The sequence below is a fragment of the Podarcis liolepis genome (genome assembly GCF_965112155.1).
Source record: "Podarcis liolepis genome assembly, chromosome: 3".
NCBI lineage: Eukaryota > Metazoa > Chordata > Lepidosauria > Squamata > Lacertidae > Podarcis > Podarcis liolepis.
The window spans coordinates 57,488,693-57,507,746 of record NC_139557.1 but is presented as its reverse complement, the minus strand read 5'-3'; the positions used below and the strand labels follow the sequence as shown (position 1 = coordinate 57,507,746).

General features: G+C 39.9%; 1 protein-coding gene across 1 annotated transcript in view; it reads right to left on the bottom strand.

The window, feature by feature from the left end:
* Window positions 1-683: 683 nt before the first annotated feature.
* The window catches only part of CLVS2 (clavesin 2), a 41,396-nt gene continuing 23,025 nt past the window's right edge, over window positions 684-19,054 (bottom strand). Inside the window, exons 3-5 of the mRNA XM_083496208.1 lie at window positions 14,452-14,562; window positions 11,958-12,178; window positions 684-7,658 (exon numbers count right to left, since the gene is read on the bottom strand). Coding sequence (XP_083352334.1) covers window positions 7,571-7,658; window positions 11,958-12,178; window positions 14,452-14,562 — 420 coding nt within the window. The 3' untranslated portion in view covers window positions 684-7,570. The remainder of the gene's footprint in view (window positions 7,659-11,957; window positions 12,179-14,451; window positions 14,563-19,054) is intronic.

Here is a 19,054-nt window from a genome sequence, read left to right as displayed (position 1 = left end):
CCATGAAAATTAAGACAAAATCAAGATGTCCTGAGCCACTTTTTTCATCAAAGCTTTATTTTGACAAAATTGAAGCCATCCTTACTAATTAGCTTCAGTTGTTTATTTTTGTTCAAATATATATTGTTTATATAAACAGTGAAAAGGTTTGTTACAACTTTTCAAAGAGTCTTGCGCGAATAAATGAATATGAAACATTCTATTCCATGTACTTAATACTGATCAGTTTTGGCACAAATGTAGTACAATAAATATACGTTCTTCCCAGTCAGTACAGTGAACAAGAAAAAAGATCTCTCTCAGCAGAACTCTCATTAGCAACATGGATTTGGTCCAATTCCCAGATTCAATCACAATACAATTTTACCCTGTCAGTTTCATAGGGAGGGTCATTCTTATAAATGTGCCTGCTATTTAATATCGCCTCGGGGCACCTGGCAGGCCTCAAGCATTTCCTAATGTGATAAATACCACCTGGCACCATATGGAGGTGCATTTTATAAGAACAGTCACCAGGTGAAATTGAAAAGGTAATGTCATTATGTGGTAACTTTCTTGTCAAAAACGAACATGGGAATGTGGTCGCTGCCTCATCTGAAAACTGGCTGGCTTTTAATAACACTGGAAAATAATCAGTTCCATTTCCCTCTCTGAATTAACCGTCCAGTGTTTCCTTTAAAAAAAAAGATTATTCTTTCTCTTTCAAATCCAGCATGTACAGCTCTAGGTAACTTGGCTGCAATATGGTCTACACAAAGCCATTGTAAATTGTTGGCATCATTCGCTTTCCATTCTTAACCCCATCCTAGTCAAAAATGTCACATGAACAGGTAGCACAGACATAAAACACAAAAGAGAGTGACTGTGAAAGGTGCTTCTGACTGCAATCCCATATCCACTTACTTGGGAGAGTAAGCCCCATTGAGTTCAACAAAGCTTACTTTTTAGTAAGGTATATGAAGGATTGTGCTGCACATCACACAGAGACCAAAAGACATAATGTTAAATGTGTTTATAAAAATAGCACAAATGCCAGTGCTATTAGTAATCTTCTAATCACTACAGACTAGCAGTGCTCAACTAAGAGTATGGACAAGTCATCCAACATTTCCTCTGTGAAAACATTTGCCTGATTTGCACCATTTTTCGACAGAACAGTTACCCTGCGGTGCATTTTCCCTTTTTTGCGATGACGTTTCCACCATCCTTATGTGATGGGCCAATGATTAATGTTTCCTACAATTTTCTAGGGTGTTGTTAATTCTCAATCAGACCATGTGGAGCAATTTCAGGAAAAGAATTGGGAAGTTACCAGCTTGACTTTTTCCACCAGCCTCAAACATTAATTGGCAAAGAATACAGATCTGAAATCTGCATGCATAGGCCTCAGTTTCTATTTTTCACCTGAAGAACGGTGACACAAACAACAACAAAAATCTTGATATAATGCCAGCACAATATGATAAGCAATGCTTTGCGCATCTTTATATATCTAACAGGCACTACTATACACATTAATATGGCACTTTACAGTACATCTCAAAGCTTTAAAAGAAATGACATCTCATTAGCTTGATTTCATGTTAACATACTTATGCTTAATATTGTCATCCATGTTAATGCCATATCAGTTGCTATCAAGCATCTAATCCAAAATAAAACCACAAAACTGCCTGGCTGTAGTTTCTGCCTCTGGTCTCATAATCTTCTAACAAATCTTAGAAGCCTGTTGATGGCAACAAACCAAAAGGTATTCTTAGAAGCCTGTTTTTACTGAGTTTTGGCATGAGCCAGTCAAAATTCAGATATTTCATTCAGGACAGTAAGCATGTACTTAACTTAGGCTGAAATGTGACCTTGTTTCAAGGGGTTTAGTAAACCCTTTGCTACACATAAACTAGATGTGGTAATAAAAACAATGGCAACGAAGTCATGATTTGCACTGAGATTTAACAGTCACAACCCAATAGACCTACAGTCACTAACACAGCTGCCACCCACATATTGGTGGTGACCAATGTTGATGGAGGGTGTGGCGGCAGGATGGCACATTTGCATGTCTGCTGGGGACCACCACTGCGGGGGTGGAATCATTGCCATGGCAGAGGTCCAAGCTGTGCCCTGAGGGGCAGAAATCTACCATTCTCTCCAGAATGCTTGGGGTTATTAAAAACCACAATAATAGAAGCTTAGCTAGAACTGGAAAAGGTACCACCAAGACCAAGAGGATGCCAGAATGGGTAACAAGCAGTCAAGGAAGTAAAATGCAATTGTCGTCGAAATGAGAACAAAAAGGAATGCAAACTTTGGCAAAAGAAATGCAAGTAGACAATAATGGATGGAAGGAAAATAATAATTTAAGAAGCATGATGTTGAAAATGCTAAACCCAACAATCCCCAAGAAGAAAAACACCAGGAGCAGAGAGGTAATTGGATGTTTAGACAACAAAGGAGTCAAAGGCCTGCTAAAATAGGAAAAGGAGACCGTAGAGAATCTGAATGAATTGTTTGCATCTGTTTTAACTGTGGGAGATGTAAGGCACATCCCTGTGCCTGAACTAACTTTCTCGAGAAGGGAGTCAGCATCTGAGGCAGTGGTGACAAAAGATGAAGTCGTAGGCTTTACTAAGAAATAAAATGAACAACTCACTGGGTCAGTGTAGAATCCCCCCAAGAGTTCTCTCAAATGTGAAATTGCTGGTCCTGTAACAAAAATGTGCAGCATGTGTTCTTATGTGAGATTTAGGTGCTGAACCTCCAGACCATGGCTGCTCCGTGATGTGATATTCAAAACAATCACTTTGCCAAGGATCTAGCTCTCAGTATGTTTTCGTTTATAATTCAGGCAAACATGTAAAATAGATACAGGAGGTTCCTAAACTGCTTCTGAGGTTGTACCCAAGAATGGCTCAATTGAGTAAGATTTTATCATGTCCTATATTCCTTTAGATCACCGCTATCAAAGGGACTGGCTTTCTCATTTAAAGGACTTTTTCTACTGGCATCATAAGCCTTCTTGGATTCATAAAAGGAGGAAGCCTGCTTAGGAATAAGCTATTAATTTCCCTCACCCACCTCTGAAAATCTGCTGCTGAATTACTTTGTGGCTATGGGACATACAGTGCGCCTAGAATCTGCTGGTGCTCTCTGAAGACCCGATTTTGTACAGCAAGAGTACTTCCTTTGGAACATATCAGTTTATTTTCAGCAAAATATGGAGGTTGAATTATGTAAAACCATGGTGTTACCTCCTGAGAGGACTATCTGAGTGTTCATTACAGCAATAGCTGAATTAGACATCGGGATGCATTTCAGAAACTGCACATAGAGACAAGAATTCAAATGCAAAAATAAAACTAAAACGAACCACTTAGTATACAGAGGTTTCATGAGGTAAGATTGATTTTTCCTTTATGAAGTTTTATGAAGATTGCAAAAATAAGAACCTTTAGAGATGCCAACCTATACCCACTTTCTATACCCAATATCCAATGAGTAGACCTGGATGGGATTGTGCTGTTAAAAGTCAGTTACACCGCAATTCTAACCATGACTACTCAGAGGTAAGTCCTATTGAATTCAGCTGGGTTTATTCCCAGGTAAGTGAGGCCAGGATAACAGCCTTAATGAAATTCAGCTTTTGTAAAGTGGAATTAATAAAGCTATGCTCAGTCACACCAGCAGCAGTTCTGTCTGTGTACATTCAGAAACTGTCAACTGTGGCTTAAGCACCGCTGACTTGACTGAAGCTTAAATATGGAACATGTTAACTCTGGGCAAATTAGTTCTGACACTGCAAGAAAAAAGATCTTTTTATTGCTCTAAATGAGAGTGATTCAACCTATGAAATAGACCCACCTATAATCCATTTCATGACAGCATATATATGGAAGGAATCATGGGGACAGGCCCTAGTGATACAAAACACAGTATTTGAGGCTGGAATTCATTTATCCCCCCCCCCTCAGAAAAACCCTCGGCTTTCTGAATAAAAGCTTTTTGCCAGAGAACAAGGATTTATAGGGAAACAGATGGTGCCCTGATATGCATATGGTCCTGAAAGGATAGCTCCTGTAGCCCATAATGAAGTGAGCAGGCTCTCCCACTCAACAAAGCCTTTGCTTAGCTCTTTCCCTACTGCCTTGGCCAGGATATTATTGTACAATGAGAAACTGACTGTAGCATAATTCCAGGGCTCCTGGAGCTTCCTATCTCTATCAACTTGTATGTATTTGGCAGATCTCAAATCTTAAGACTTCGGACTAACATACCATATGACACAACATCTCCCGACTCTAACCACCAGAAAGATCATTCATTCACCACCTACCCAGATCTATGTACACAACACAGTTCAAGATGTACCACAAATGCCATTATTCATTTCACACATAGAATTTCGGAGCCATGCATTATATGTTGCTGCCAATCTGGTTTGATGAAATTGCATAATAGGTGAGCTGATCTCTTAACTGGATTCCAGAGGCCAATTGGCAGACCAACGCTGTGCTATAAAGATGTCTGTGAGCATGACATGAAGTCTGGCAACATGAACCCCGCTCTATGGGAATCCCTTGCAGATGACCGCAGTGCCTGGAGGCAGGCAGTCAAGTCATGTATCCATAGCATAGGAGAAATGATCTCTGGGAGGATCACAGAGAGAAGAAACACCATGGTGCATCTGCAACAGAACAACTGGATGTCACCATCTGCCCCAGCTGCAACAGAGAATGTCTCTCCCGCATCAGTCTCTACAGCCACAGTAAGTGTTGCAACCTGCCAACAGTTTGATCTCACCAGTAAAGGAACCCTCGTCCATTGTCTCCCAAGACAGACAGGTGCCAACTACAGGTGTGTTTCATTTTTGTTTTCAACACCAGACTCTTTTTTTGTGTGCTGCACCAAGACAGAGTCCTCTTGTCCGGCACTGCTACAAATGTCTGCACCTGCAGTTAAGCTTATCCACTATAGAGCTAAGAACAAATTACCATTTCATTTTGCCTAACAAGTTTTCTGTTCCAAATTGTCTAACTCTTATCAGTTTGGAAGCATAAGGATTCCAATCATTCAACAGCTTGCTCATTCGTATGGAGCCATGCAAAAAGGTATTAGTGCTATACAGGAAACTTCTAAAGTTAGAGACCCGAGCTTCAATTGAGAAAGAACACATATCTAATCAAATTACTCCATGGGAACTGATGTAGAGCCCCATGGAGAGACATGCACTGTTCTTACTGCTGATGTTGCTAAAGGTGCTGCAGCTGTATTTCTAGGAAAACTCTGAGGCTGCAGTCTTGTGATAAGTTAGGCTGCTTACTTACCACCAAGGGTCAAACCAGATACAGTTGCTGGTCCTGGCACATATGCTAGATAGCCTAGATTGGCCATGGCTGCCTGTTAAGTGTTTATTCAGTGAGGTGGCCCAAGGACAATTGATATCATACAATAGGCAGTCATTGTTTTAAGACCACAGCCTTCAACTTAAGATCTCTGGATGTGATAAGCATAGGTATTGTTAACTACAAGCCATTCCTGTCAAAAACAGATCCATTTTGGTTAATGCATTCATCATAGTGTTCCCACCATGAAGGTTTCCCTGCTTAATAGATAGGTTGCTTATTTACCATGTTATTAGAATGATGAATGCTTCAATAATGTAACCAAGCATAATGCTCTAGCCTGCAAAGAACACTATTGCCATAGTTTAAATAAGGAAAAGTAAAATTAAGCCAAATAAGAATCTCTTAACTGAGCATCCAGCAGTGCATTAAGTGGTCTAGAATACACTACAGCCTCACATCATTTTAACACTAGCTTGCAGTGGAAATCAATGATAGCAGACATGCATATGGTGTCTCAACAGAGTATCTGAATTACACAAAGACAGTACAGGCAGAATGTATTTTAATTCCTCTTTCCCCCAAAATTATCTGAAGGTTTTCTCTGAATGGTATGGAGGTGATTTAAAACAAACAAGTCATTCTACTGTCTTGAAACTGAAGATTTTCAATAGGAACACACTCTGTCGCAGCATTAAGCCTGGTCTTAGGCATCTTAAATATCCAATAATTAATTCCAATATATTTCTTCAGAGCCCTTAAGAGTTCAGTAGTAACGTTTTGGTTTTTTTGCGAGAAAGAGATCTTGTCATTCCTGTTCAAGTGGCATATTAAATTCTGATGACAGAGATCTGTATAGTTGTAGGGTACATTCTTGTCTTGATGTACGGCGAAAATACACAAGCATATCAGCACACATCAAAGATGAATATATACCCCTAAACTACAGCTGACCGTGTTCAGTCCACTTTAGGGACTGTTTGGTCTTTTGAGGTAAAAATGTATTTTCTGTCTAATATGGCACATGTTTCATCTACACAATTACATCACAAACAAAAGATGGCCTTAGCATGGTATTGTACTACACCGTACTTATAACAATTAAATCTTGCTCAAAGTAGGATGCGGTACTTAATTTTTTACTATGTTAACGATGACATTGTCTTAATATACAATCTATAATAAACTCTAAGCACACCAAATAGGTATGATTTGTTTTTATAAATCCTTGATTACATATACTTATCTACCAATGACACTTTATATGTAGAGAGTGGTAAAAATATATAGATATGTATTCAGACTTCAGTTTTGTAAGGTTTAGAAATGCATCAATCTGTTGCTGCTGAGTATTATGTGTGGAATGCTGAGCATTACTACAAATGATCCAGTCAAGGATTCAAGTTCTCAAATGGGGACTGGATAAGAGGCAGATGCTTTCTTTGAGACCCACCTTATGCTCAGGACCCAAATGGGTCTCAAAACCCCAAACTTAGTATTAAAAGATTAAAAACCAGTTGTCTTATATGCCAAAGAAAGGTGCTTGGCTCCCTGTGTCTATACCTTCTTTCTTTCTTTCTTTCTTTCTTTCTTTCTTTCTTTCTTTCTTTCTTTCTTTCTCTCTCTCTCATATGGTTTCTAGTTTCCATCATGAATCTCAGCAATGTCTGTGAAATACAATCTGATTGACAGGTAACATCACACCAGTTACAATGATGTCTACAGGACCCTATATCTTCTCGTTTAAAGAAAAAATGTTTGAACAGAATAAAGCAGTCCATATGAAAGGTGTAATATGGCTTTGTATAAAAAGGATGAATGTTACTTAGGTCTGATTTCTTTCTTTTTTCTCAGAGTGCTTTTTGTTCTTTTACAGTGCATTCAACTGGCATGTTTTAATAGCCACTCTTTTTTCCCCTTTCCTGTACTACATCCCTACCATTACTTACAAATGCAGAGAGAAGGAATAGACTCTATTTACAAACAGGTTGGCACTTAACAGAATATATTATTGATATTTGCTCCTTTTCATCTTCTTCCTTTCCACCCTGTTTTCCAGCCCAGGGCTCGCATGTTCCAGGCTGACTGGCAAAACCTGCTGCCTCATTATGTTATGCTACATTAACATGAAAAATAGGATTCCGGCTGGTACACATTCTCCTCCCAATGGTTTGCTTGTTGCCGAAAGGCAATACCTTCCACCCCAATTCATGTTCGATGCTCAGACATTGTTAGTCAAGAGAAAGCAAGGGCTGCATGTTTTCTTCTTCATTTTTATCCATGCGCTTTAACACTCCAGGGTCCACAACTGACTGAGACCTGTGGAAAAAAGTATTTTTTTAAAAGAAAAGCCTGATATTAAGACAAATGAAAGTAGACTTCACTTATTTATTTATTTTTTAAAAGCTAGCCAGTATCCAATAAATCGCTTGGGAAATATGGTGTGATACCTACAACAAGTGTATATTTAATATTTAAAGATATACACCTCTCCTCCACACACTATATCAGGGGTGGGGAACCTATAGCCCTCCAAATGTTGTTGGAAATCGGCGCTCATCAGACGCTGCTAGCATGGCCAATAATAATAAAATTGTCATTATTAAGTCACAGATGATGGCAGCTATAGTCCAACTACGCCTAAAGGGCTACAGCTTCTCCATACTTCCTCTAAAGAAAGCTGGAAAACTTTTCTCAGGACAGATTCAAAATGTATTTTTTTGAGGTTTGTCACCCCAGAATGCTACCCTGAGATACAAACTCTGTCTACGCTAACAGATAAATCACTTTCAATCATTATTTTACACTAACAAAGAATACATTTTTTTGGTCATCCATGTGTCATTCTCTTGATAAAACTGATCCACTCACCAAAGAGAACAACACTGAATTCTTTATATCAGGGATCACCAAGATGTGGACTACAACTTCCATCAGCCCCAGTTAGAATGGCCAATGGGTGAAGATGCTGGGACTTGGAGTCCAGCAACATTTGGAGAGCACTCTGTTGGGTACCCTCAAGTTTACATGATCACTTACTCCATGATAAAAACATATAGAAGTTAGGGGCTTCTGATCTTGCACAAATCAATGAACCTCTTTTAATTCACTTCAACATCCAATTTGCTCATTTTGGATACAGAAATAAGTCAGGTGTTGAAATAATGTGAGAAATATTAGTTATACAAACGGAATTGAATTCATTGGTGGGTGCAAGCAGAAGGCATCTTGAGCAACCAACCTTTCTCTTCCTCTGCAGCCCCCTGTACCCACAAAGCCCCTCCAGCAGGTCAGTGGGCTCCTGTGTGGTCTGGGGCTGCACCAGGAGGGGACATCACCTAAAACTGGGCAAAAGTATCATGTTCCAGGTGGGGCAAAAGCATCTCTACCAAATAGGCAGCAGTCTGCCCTCCAGCAGAGAAGAGCCAGTGCTGTGTGTAAGTTAATAAAGAAGCTGTCATGAAATGGGACATAATCAAATTGCCTGTGTTTTAATTTATGGGGAGGTACATTTTCACAAATCTTGGTTATGTTGGGTGCAGCTGCATAATGCTATAAGTAGCCAAAATGTGAAGCATTGGAGTAAAATACTCCCAGGAAGCACCCCATCAATAACTGGACTATAGTATTTTGTACCAGCTGATACAGTGTTCCAAGCACAATTGAGCAAAATTCCCTTCCGGTCTTTTGTGTTTCAAAAGGCCTTATTCCTGAACACAGTGCACAGGTGTCTATAGGGGCATGTGTCCTGAACGAGGGCAGAGACATCAACTTAATTCACAGGATGGGAGCTCCCTAGTAGAAGTGAAACTGCTATGGATCAAAGTGGACAATCCGCCCTGAGATCTTGTGATGAAGGACAGTATATAAATCCAATAAATAATAAAAACAAAAATAAAATACTGACTGTAGAAATATCAGATTTTAAAAACCACACATATCTGAATTCAATGAATCTTACGAAAAAATAGGTTTACTAGCTATTACTGAAGTCAAGCAAGGATTTCCATGCATTTGTGCTAGCAGTAAGGTAAAAACGTCCTGTTACTGAGGAAAGGGGATTAGATTTCATACAAAGTCTTGCCAGCTGCAAGCTGCTGGCAGTGGAATATTTCCAACACACCATCTGGCTAATAATGCTCTGAAACTGGCGCCGCATGCTACCTAGAGGCCCTACTTGGCCTTTTCAAGAGGAGCATTAGCAGGCACCCAAAACAGTATTTACCCCAAAGCCATGGAGCAGAATGATTCTTGGCTGAAGCAATACACGCGCCAGCTTCTTGAGATTAACTTGACCACTAGCCGAGGTGCAACAGAAAAGCTTAATCTACTTGACTAATGAAACAAATTGTTTGTAGATCTCTGGTGGATGGCTTGGAAATGCCCAAGGGGGATATTAAAAACATGAGTGGGTGGATGAGCTCAGGCTGTGGGCTTAGGAAGAAAGGATTCAAACAGATACTTTGGGATAGTGACACATGGCACCCCTTGCACTTGAACTTAAATGGACTGGCAACCAGCCTGCACTAATATTTCTGACAAAACAAAGGGAAACATGTCACCCTATTATCACTGAGCAAGGACAGTTTCCTTCAGCAAAGCTGGTCAACTAGCAGAGAACAAAGCTTCAGAGTTCATGCAGCTACATTCCATTAACATTTTTTTCATTCGAAAGAAACTGCAGTCACTGGAAATGCAATGCTGTTTTTTCTCTAAAGTCCTCCCTTCAAATGTAATTTAATATTTGTTACTGATGTTGCAGAATTGGATGGCTTCAGATCTCAGCATAATAATGTAGTCACATATGTAGTTCCTAACAATACTGTCTAACCTGTGATTGACAGGTTATTTCTCTGGCACCTAAATTTCTGAACTCTGTAGCACACAGCGTGGCTTGCACAGGTGTATGAGCAATGTCTGACAAGTTGGGCATATCTCGTTGGACGTGCTTTGCTGGATTCGTGTTTCAATTCCATAGCTTTTGTTCTTCCAGCATAATGCACTTGGCTCCCCCATGATAATATCTGATATCTGTGTCCCAGTGGGTTGTCCTCCACATCTGGAATCACACAACACTCTGCAGGGCTGGTATGAAAGTGCCATGACTTGAAATAACTTCAAACCATCCCACCTGCTCCCTTAGATCAGAAGGAGAGGCCATCCTCTGTGTCCTGCTAAGTGTGGAAGCACAGCTGTGTGGGGCAAAAGAGGAATTCCTTAGTGGTGAGCAGCTGGAGCATGAAACGTGGATGGAGAGAATTCTGACTGGCTGTCAGACTACCAGGTAGTACGAGCAAAGGGAAGGGGGGAAGGGAACTAATTCCATCCACCCACCCAGTTCACTGGCAGCTCTAGCAGCCTGGACACTGATGAGCTGTGGCTACTGGGAAGAGAGATGAGGTGCGTCCGCTGCCAATTACTGGACATCCCACCTATAGATCTGTAATAGGATATCACTGTTTTTGTTTGTTGCTGGGATTGAGATTGCTTGTGAGGGGGCTTATCCCAATCTCTTGCTGAGAGCTTGACTTCGGGGAACAATAGAGGGGCTGCTGCCACAAACACACCCCTTTGTGATCAGTGTGTAGGAGACAAGGCGTTTGCTGCAGTATGGTTCTGTTTGTAGGTATTTCTATTGAATCAATGTCCTCTTGTTTGCTGGGATTTGTATTTCAATCAGTAGAGTAAATGATTATTGAGGCAGTATGTGCAGAGGGGTGAGGGTGAATGTTTAGCCTGTGTTTTAGCTGCTGTTTTATAATTGTTTTCTAATTACCTATGATCATGTGATTGTTGATTTGTTAATGGTGTTATATGCCTTGGTGGGGTCAGCTCTAAATTGCCCAGACATTGTAATTGTAGCCTATAGCTGTGGCTGTTCTTTATTGTTGGTAAGCCATGTTGGGACTCCTTTGAATTGAAGGTTGCATAGAAATACATAGTCAATCAAATCAATGAAGTGCATTTGGTCCCTGTCCATCACTACTTTCTGTTCTGGCAGGCTTTTATTATATGAGGCAGACAATATTTTTACGATCTTTCTAAACTGCTGACCCTCTCTCTTTGTATTTTACATCATTAATGAAAATGTAATGTTCTATGTTGCAAGCTGCCTTGAGTGGAGTTTTCTTTTTCCACTTCAAAATGCATGAATACAAAACAACGAATGTTACTGCATCAATATGCATTACAGTTTAATGGAATGGCTAAATTACATAGGGGAAGCACCACAGCTCATGCTTTGCATGCCAAAAATCTCAGATAAAATTCCTGATATCTCCAAGTGGATAAAGAATACTGCTTGGAAACCTGCTGCCAGACAGTATCAACAGTGATGAGCTAAAGGGACCAACACTATGACTGAGTCATGGCAGCTTCCTATGTTCCTAGGAAATCATATGCTACTGTCCTGGCCCTCAGCAGAAGTCATTCAGTCTAGAAAATCAACTACATGAGAGATAGCTACTGACATGCCCTTTAGAACTTTGTGGACTCTGACTCCCATCAGCCCTATCCAAGCATCATCAATGGTCAGGAATTGTAGTCCACCCAAAAATCCGGAGGGTATCATTTTGTCTACACCCTTCTTTTCTGCTTCAACAGGCCAGACTAACTCACCGCTTCATGGATTTGGGAGACAGGTCCTTTTCGACTTCTTTTGCAGAAGTGTTGTACGAGTCCGCACTGTATTCGCTGTCGTCGTCGTATTCGTGATCAAGCAGCGTTCTTGCCCACGTGCCCATATCGTAAGGCGGCAGCATTCCACCAAATTCAGAAGGCAGAATCTCAGGGTGGATTAGCTGGTGCAGGCTGTTGAGGTTATTTCCATGGAGAAATATCTGTTAAAAGGATGAATCAAAGACATTACAAGCCAGCACCTTCAGTGGATATCAGTCTTTCCTGACACAAGGCAAATCCATGAAGGGTTTTCAAAAAGCAGCTATGTTGGGGATGTCTGATGTTCAACAAGGAAAAGAAAAAAAAATCCCACTAGTGCATGCATCTCATTCTATGGATCCTAGCTAATAAATGTATGTGTGTGATGTGTATGTATATGTTCTGCTAAACTCTAAGGAATGTTGCATTTTAGGACCACTTAAAGGTTTCTAATTTATTAGAAATCATGCATACTGGATTGTAGCCAGTGCAATTAGAAGTTCACATACCTCTTCCCCATTGTAGCCTCTTGTGCCCACTGAAAAGCTTCTCCAAGGCCAGGCATTCTCAAGTATGGCCTGAGGTGTGGGGCAGGAGGATACAAAAGGGAAGGAGGATTGCCAAAATTAGGTTGAAGTAGCTAGTGCAAGCAAATGGTTGCAAAAATACTTCTTGGTACTTCCAGTCACACAGCACTGGATACAAACCCGCTGGGCAGAATTTTAAAATTCGGACCACTTCCAGTGTATCTCATGCCAGAATAAGTTTCATGCAGCTGACACTTTGTGGCAGAAGCTGAAGGGAGAATGCAAATATATCCAGCAAGATGGCTTTTCAGTGTGTGTGTGTGTGTGTGTGTGTGTGTGTGTGTGTGTGTTTATATTAAAAGAATAGGCAATCATAGGTTCATAAGTGCCCCCAAATATCCCCAAGCATATTTTCCAGACTAAAAAAATAAAAAAATTGACATATGACCGAGAAACACTACAGTGTTTTTGGAGAGAAAAACCCAGAATGAGTTGGATAACACAGCATCTCTGCTTGTCAGAAATCTAAGATAAACCACAGCACCCCGCCAGGGTCTTTTTAAATATCCTACTGAGCGGGATCTGTGATGTGTGTCATGGAATTTATTTCTTCTTCCTTCATCAAATTCCACTTGCTCTGACTACAGCAGGACACCGCATTTTGCTTCTAGATAGTTAGTAGCTGCCATCTAGCTAGCCTTTGCATGTACCCTCAAGAGCTCCAGCCTGTACAGTGGAAATTTCTTTTCTTTCCCTTCAAAGAATAGTGCTACTTAGCATGTCATTTCAAGCTGCTTTTGAATTTCCTATGGATTTCAAAGGCAGCGTATGAATGTGGTGCAAGAGTTGTTCTTGGGGAAAGGATGAAAAAAAGCCCTAACACATACAGTATGAGTGGGTTTTTCTGCTGGTGTACTTTCCTGGAGTTTGATTCGTGTCCACATCAAACAAATTGGTACTCTGGACTGATGAAAATGGGCAATGAAAACACAGAGTGCTGCAATAATCAATGCCCCAGAGTCCAACCACCATTTCTCTTTTAAACCAGCAGGTCAGATTTCCATTTATGACTCTTGTGAAAATGTACATCACCATATGTTAAAACACAGGTGTCGTATTTTTGTCTAATGTTAAGTTAACATGAGCCATTCATGACTTTATAACTTTGACTAGTCAACATAGTATTCTGTACCAGCTGATACTTCTGAATATCATCTGCAGAGATGATATTCAGAAGTATCAGCTGGTACAAAATACTATAGTCCAGTTATTGATGGGGTGCTTCCTGGGAGTATTTTACTCCAATGCTTCACATTTTGGCTACTTATAGCATTATGCAGCTGCACCCAACATAACCAAGATTTGTGAAAATGTACCTCCCCATAAATTAAAACACAGGAAATTTGATTATGTCCCATTTCATGACAGCTTCTTTATTAACTTACACACAGCATTTTTAAACTATGCTTAATGCATTAGGTTCAGAACATTTTAAAGCACTGTAAAACTTATAAAATCGGGGCTAGCTTTGATTGATCAAGGAACAGTGTTTGAAGGTGAATTTATTTAGTCTCTGTTATCATCTGGATGCTAAAGTCTATTAGTATCAATGTTTCATCTCTTACATAAAATATATTTACAATTGTTCTTACTCTTTAAAAAATATGATTACTGAATTACGATTTTGCACAGCTTCCTAATATCTTGGAAGTTAAAACTCTTAACAGAACAACAGAAGCCATTCCCCATTGGCACATTGCATGATGAAACAAACATAGTTTTAGAATGAGTGAATGTGTTTCATAAGGAATTTATTTCAATACTAGGGGCACTGCCTCTGCTGCTTGTGTTGTTTGCCAATCAAAGTGATCAGTCTAGAAACAAAGAACAATTTTGCAAAACCATGCAAACAAACAAGAGAAAAATACCCTTTTCCTTGTCTTTTCCTTCAAAAATGGCCGTATAACTGTATAGAGGGCATGGATGTACCATGGTTGATTTACAAAATGAATTCCTCCGAAGCGAGCTGGAAAACTGTCCTAGGATATAATATATATAAAAGATGGTTAGTGGACTCATCGCAAAGTGTACCCTCACACAACCTTGTACAGTAGGTTTGGCTGAGATTTCGGCTAGTGCAATCATGCTTGAATGCGAATCTGAATCCAGACCTTTTCACTCCAAATCCAATATTCTATTGGCAATTATCACACCTAAGTCATTTAATGCAAGGCATTTGAATTCTTTATCCTAAAATGTAGCCACGTTGTTTTAAACATAAAAGGCAAAGAACAAAAGTAAGGTGATATTTAAAGAATGGAATTCCAATTTTTCATTTCAGGATAGCAATAACCAAGATGCCCAATTTCCTGTCAGTAACTCTTTCTCAATCTTTCAGATAAAGAGATGGCAATTTTGCCTGCTAGGTAGCAGTTCAAATATGTTCATTCTAGATACAAGATTTGCCATCTAAAGTTGTTTTCCCCATCCATGTACCCAAATTCACTTTCGTTTATCTTTTATGAATGAACACTATTCTTGTTTTATATATGTTGTTAGCTGCCTTGTAAGTCTTTGATTGGGGAGGGGGAACCTATAAATGTTTCAATAAATTAACACAGTAGTTTGTCCCATTCCTCGGTCTAGCAATTATATATTTGCTTTCCTATGTTATAGATTATTAAAAGAGATGAGGGATTTACAGGTAAATACTTACTCAGTACTCACAATACATCATAAAGCTGAAACTACATTATGTATTCTTTAAATGTGACTGTAGAATATTTATGAACCTCTGTCTATGCTGCACACTCAGAGAGATTTTTCTATAAGAAATGTAGGGAGAAAGCTTCTCTGCTGAACTGCTTTCTAAATTGGTTTTGGCTGTTTCTCTACAGGCGGCTATTAAAGAAACATGAAAGAATGGAAAATGTAACCGTGCAAACCAATTTTACAAGCAATACTTGACTCTGCTGCATTACTTGGCAGCTCACAGAATCTGTGTACAGAGAGGCAGGTTTCTAATGATTTTGTTAAAACCCTGGAATGTTGGGTTTTCATATTAAAATGCAAGTTCGAAGGCCTCATTGTTGCAAAAGAAAAAAGGAAATCTTGAAAACGTAACCTAGGTGAACCTTTCTATCTACGTTCCAGTCCATCTATCCCTCTCACTTTTTTTTCTCTCAGGCCATGTATACACCTCTCCCTGTGCACACAATTATCCACCCTCTCTGTAGAATCATAGACTCTGTCTTCATCTTTCCAAGTTATCACTTAAAGCACATCCTTCTCTCAACATATTGTAGTTTTTGTATTAATTTTAAGCAGCAAGAGAAATGCTGTGATTTCGTAAGTTTCAGCAGAGCTTTGATTATCAAGAATATCCTTTCTGGCAGGTTCCAAGTAATAAATTCAGTTATTTAAAGATTTACGCTTCAGTACAGGCACACACACCCCGACACATGTTTGACTTACGTGCAACAGCAAATACATGCAAAGCCAGGAAATAAGTAAATAAATAGGTTTAAACTGCAAAAAAAAGGCATGGAAAGGGCAAAAACAGCCTGAAAACAGCAAGAAAACAGCTAGCAATCCCAGGAACCTTTGCAACTGCAATCCCACTTTGGGGTACTGGGGTCTACCCCCTTTGTCGTTATTTTCACATCATCCTCCAGTGATGAGGAAGGCTGAGAGACATCATTGCCTCCATTCATGCCAGTCTGGTAAGTGCTGCTGGTTTTTAAAGGGTTTTTCAATAGTTTTTAGAAGTTTAGAGGGTGTTTACAGGCTTTTCGGCACTATACACAATTCTGCATGGTACCTGGGAACGTAAGTGGGGAGACACGACTATATACTGCCCCTCAACCCAATGTGCATTTCCATACATTACTGCTATGCCCAACTCCTGGGATATGCTCTTAAACTTTATTTATTTATGTCACATTCTCCTAGCAAGACTGCAATCCTAAACTAATCAGCTAGGAGGAAGCTGCATTAAACTCAGTGGGTCTTACATCCAAATGAAGATGTTTAGGCTACCACTATAATAACCACATCAGTGTGTGTAAAAAAAGTCTGATTTATTTTCACAACAACACAGTGAGGTAGACCAGACTAAGAGGTAGTGTTGTTCCTGGCAAAGTGGGATTATTTTAAAAGCAAGATTTGTTGACTGGTTAATAAAAAAAGAATAACAGACTTTTAAACGAATATATATAAAGATCTATCATACGCAAATATACTAAAAACATGTATACATAGATATCAAATACAGTATACATGAATATCTATTATATACAAATATACACTAAAAGATCTATTCCTTGCAGGTGCAGAACAAATTATATTGTGTGTAAAAGATTAGAACCTTATTTACCACATCTGCATGCAATATTCTAGTTGTACTTCACTAGCTCTTAAGGAAATTATGCAAGTCATTGTGCAAAGGAACAATGGACTTTTCCCTAAGCTTCCTGCTAAGAGATTCAAATGTTTCCCTTTTCAGCTCAACATCTTCTGATGATGATTTCATGATTTCATTATATATTGCCCTTCCTCACATGGGAGGCCTCATATATAAACCCTTCACCCACTTTCTAAATGTGGAGCAGACACACTTAAATGTGAAATTTTCCTTGATTCCTAGGAATGCCTTGCTTTTTTATTTTCAGCAGAAGTTTAAAATGTGACTTTTATTATCTTCTTGAATCATCCATCTCTCTCCCTCCCTACAGAACACCTGAGTTGCAGAATGCATGGTCAGCAAAACAGGAAAAGCTACCTGGTGAGAGTATAAAACAGCAGAATCAGCCGTTTGATGCAGTAAGGGTCATCAGTCTACAAGTGCTAATCTTCACATGTGGTTTTTCTTTTCTTTTCTCCTGAAAGCAATGTGGTACTTTGAATAAAACCCGGAGTACCTGTGTCTTTTGTTCCTATGGCAGCTTAATGGCTTGTTTATTGGATTTTCTGTTTTCTATCGATACTAAAAGCTGTGGATACAAAATCACACTGGTGATGATGACGGTGTAGACTCCAGCAGTGTTCCCGAATTGTTTTCAACTCAGAGACGGCTTGAGGAATCCACGATGATGACTCATGAAACTGACCAACAGATCATTTCTCTGGAGTTACGTTCCTGTGTGCATTGCAGTTCGAAATCAGAAACTCTCATCCAGCTTTTAAATACGGGTCCACTAAATCCCCAAGCTAAAATGCCATATAGCTCGTCACTGCATATTCCCAGGATGAGAGCACACTTCTCCCCCTGTTATTTTACAATATAAAGTTGATCTGTGGTTGACATGACCCTAGAATGACATAACATGCAGCTGATGCCTTCAGACTGGCGGGGGGGGGACATATCAATGAAAGAAATGGAAAAATCCAGAATCTGGGAGTTTAGTTGGAGGTGTCAGATCTGTTCCTGTTCTACAATCCCCTCAGGTGTACAGCTGTTGCTACACATTTCATTAGCTATGGATCACACATTTCATTACTGATGAATGAGGTTTTATAAGTTGGAAAGCTGATTCGTGTGCTTCATGATATTGATAGATCTGCAAGAAAAAAACTGCTAATTTTTTTAACCTCACCTTTGTTCAAAATGAAGTCTTCTGAATAAACTAACTAGATTTATCCACACCTCCTGACGTTTCTGTGGGTATGCCTTTTCATGTGTCTCCTTTTATAAGAAAAAGCTCCTCAGCTCAAGGTTCACCAACCCTATGCCCTCTGCATGTTTTGGGTGAGAACTCCCATCACTACAAGTTGGCAAAGGCTGGTAGCCTGAGGACCCAACCAAAGGAATGCCCCCCAAGCCGTCATAATTGAAGGGCTAAGCTTTCTGGGAACCATTTTAAAGTAAATACAACAGATGAGAAAAAACGGTTCTGCTTAGAGACAAGAGCAACATGAAGAAGTGGCAAGAAACCATATAAGAGGGGGCTACCCTTGGGAAAGCCCTTCAGAGCGAGCTAAGAGAACCCCCACAGAAGGAATCTACCAAAATCATTGTTCGCTGTGATACTCGCCAAGGAGGCAATTATGAATGGGCATAAAGGCCAGGATGACACTTGGCAGGAAGTAAGAACAGCAAGAAAGGAACCTCACTTGTTTATAGAGAGATAAATAGGAAGCACAAGTCTCTGCGGATTTTGCTCTCAGCAGTGAAAGCAGTATTGCTTCTGCAAGGAGGGGAACACCCAATAGACTCCAGGACAGAGTATGTAAGATAATATTGCAGGGGTTTGTGGGGTAGGGGTAGTACCTCTGGTGGAGGTACATGCCATGCTCCTTCTGGGGTAGTTTGTCTGCCTTGGTCTCTACTCAGCTCTCATCTGTGGTCCCTAGAAGCTGTCAGCATGCAACAGTTGCTACACCCTGGGAAATGGCTTTGACTGGCCAGCTAAAGCAGGGTAGCTGATGGGTCTCAAACCGTGGATAAGTTAGGAACTTCCCCTGCATGCAAAGACAGGCTCCGGTAGATTGAACGGGCAACACCAATAGCTGCAAGAACTTAAAGTCCCCACC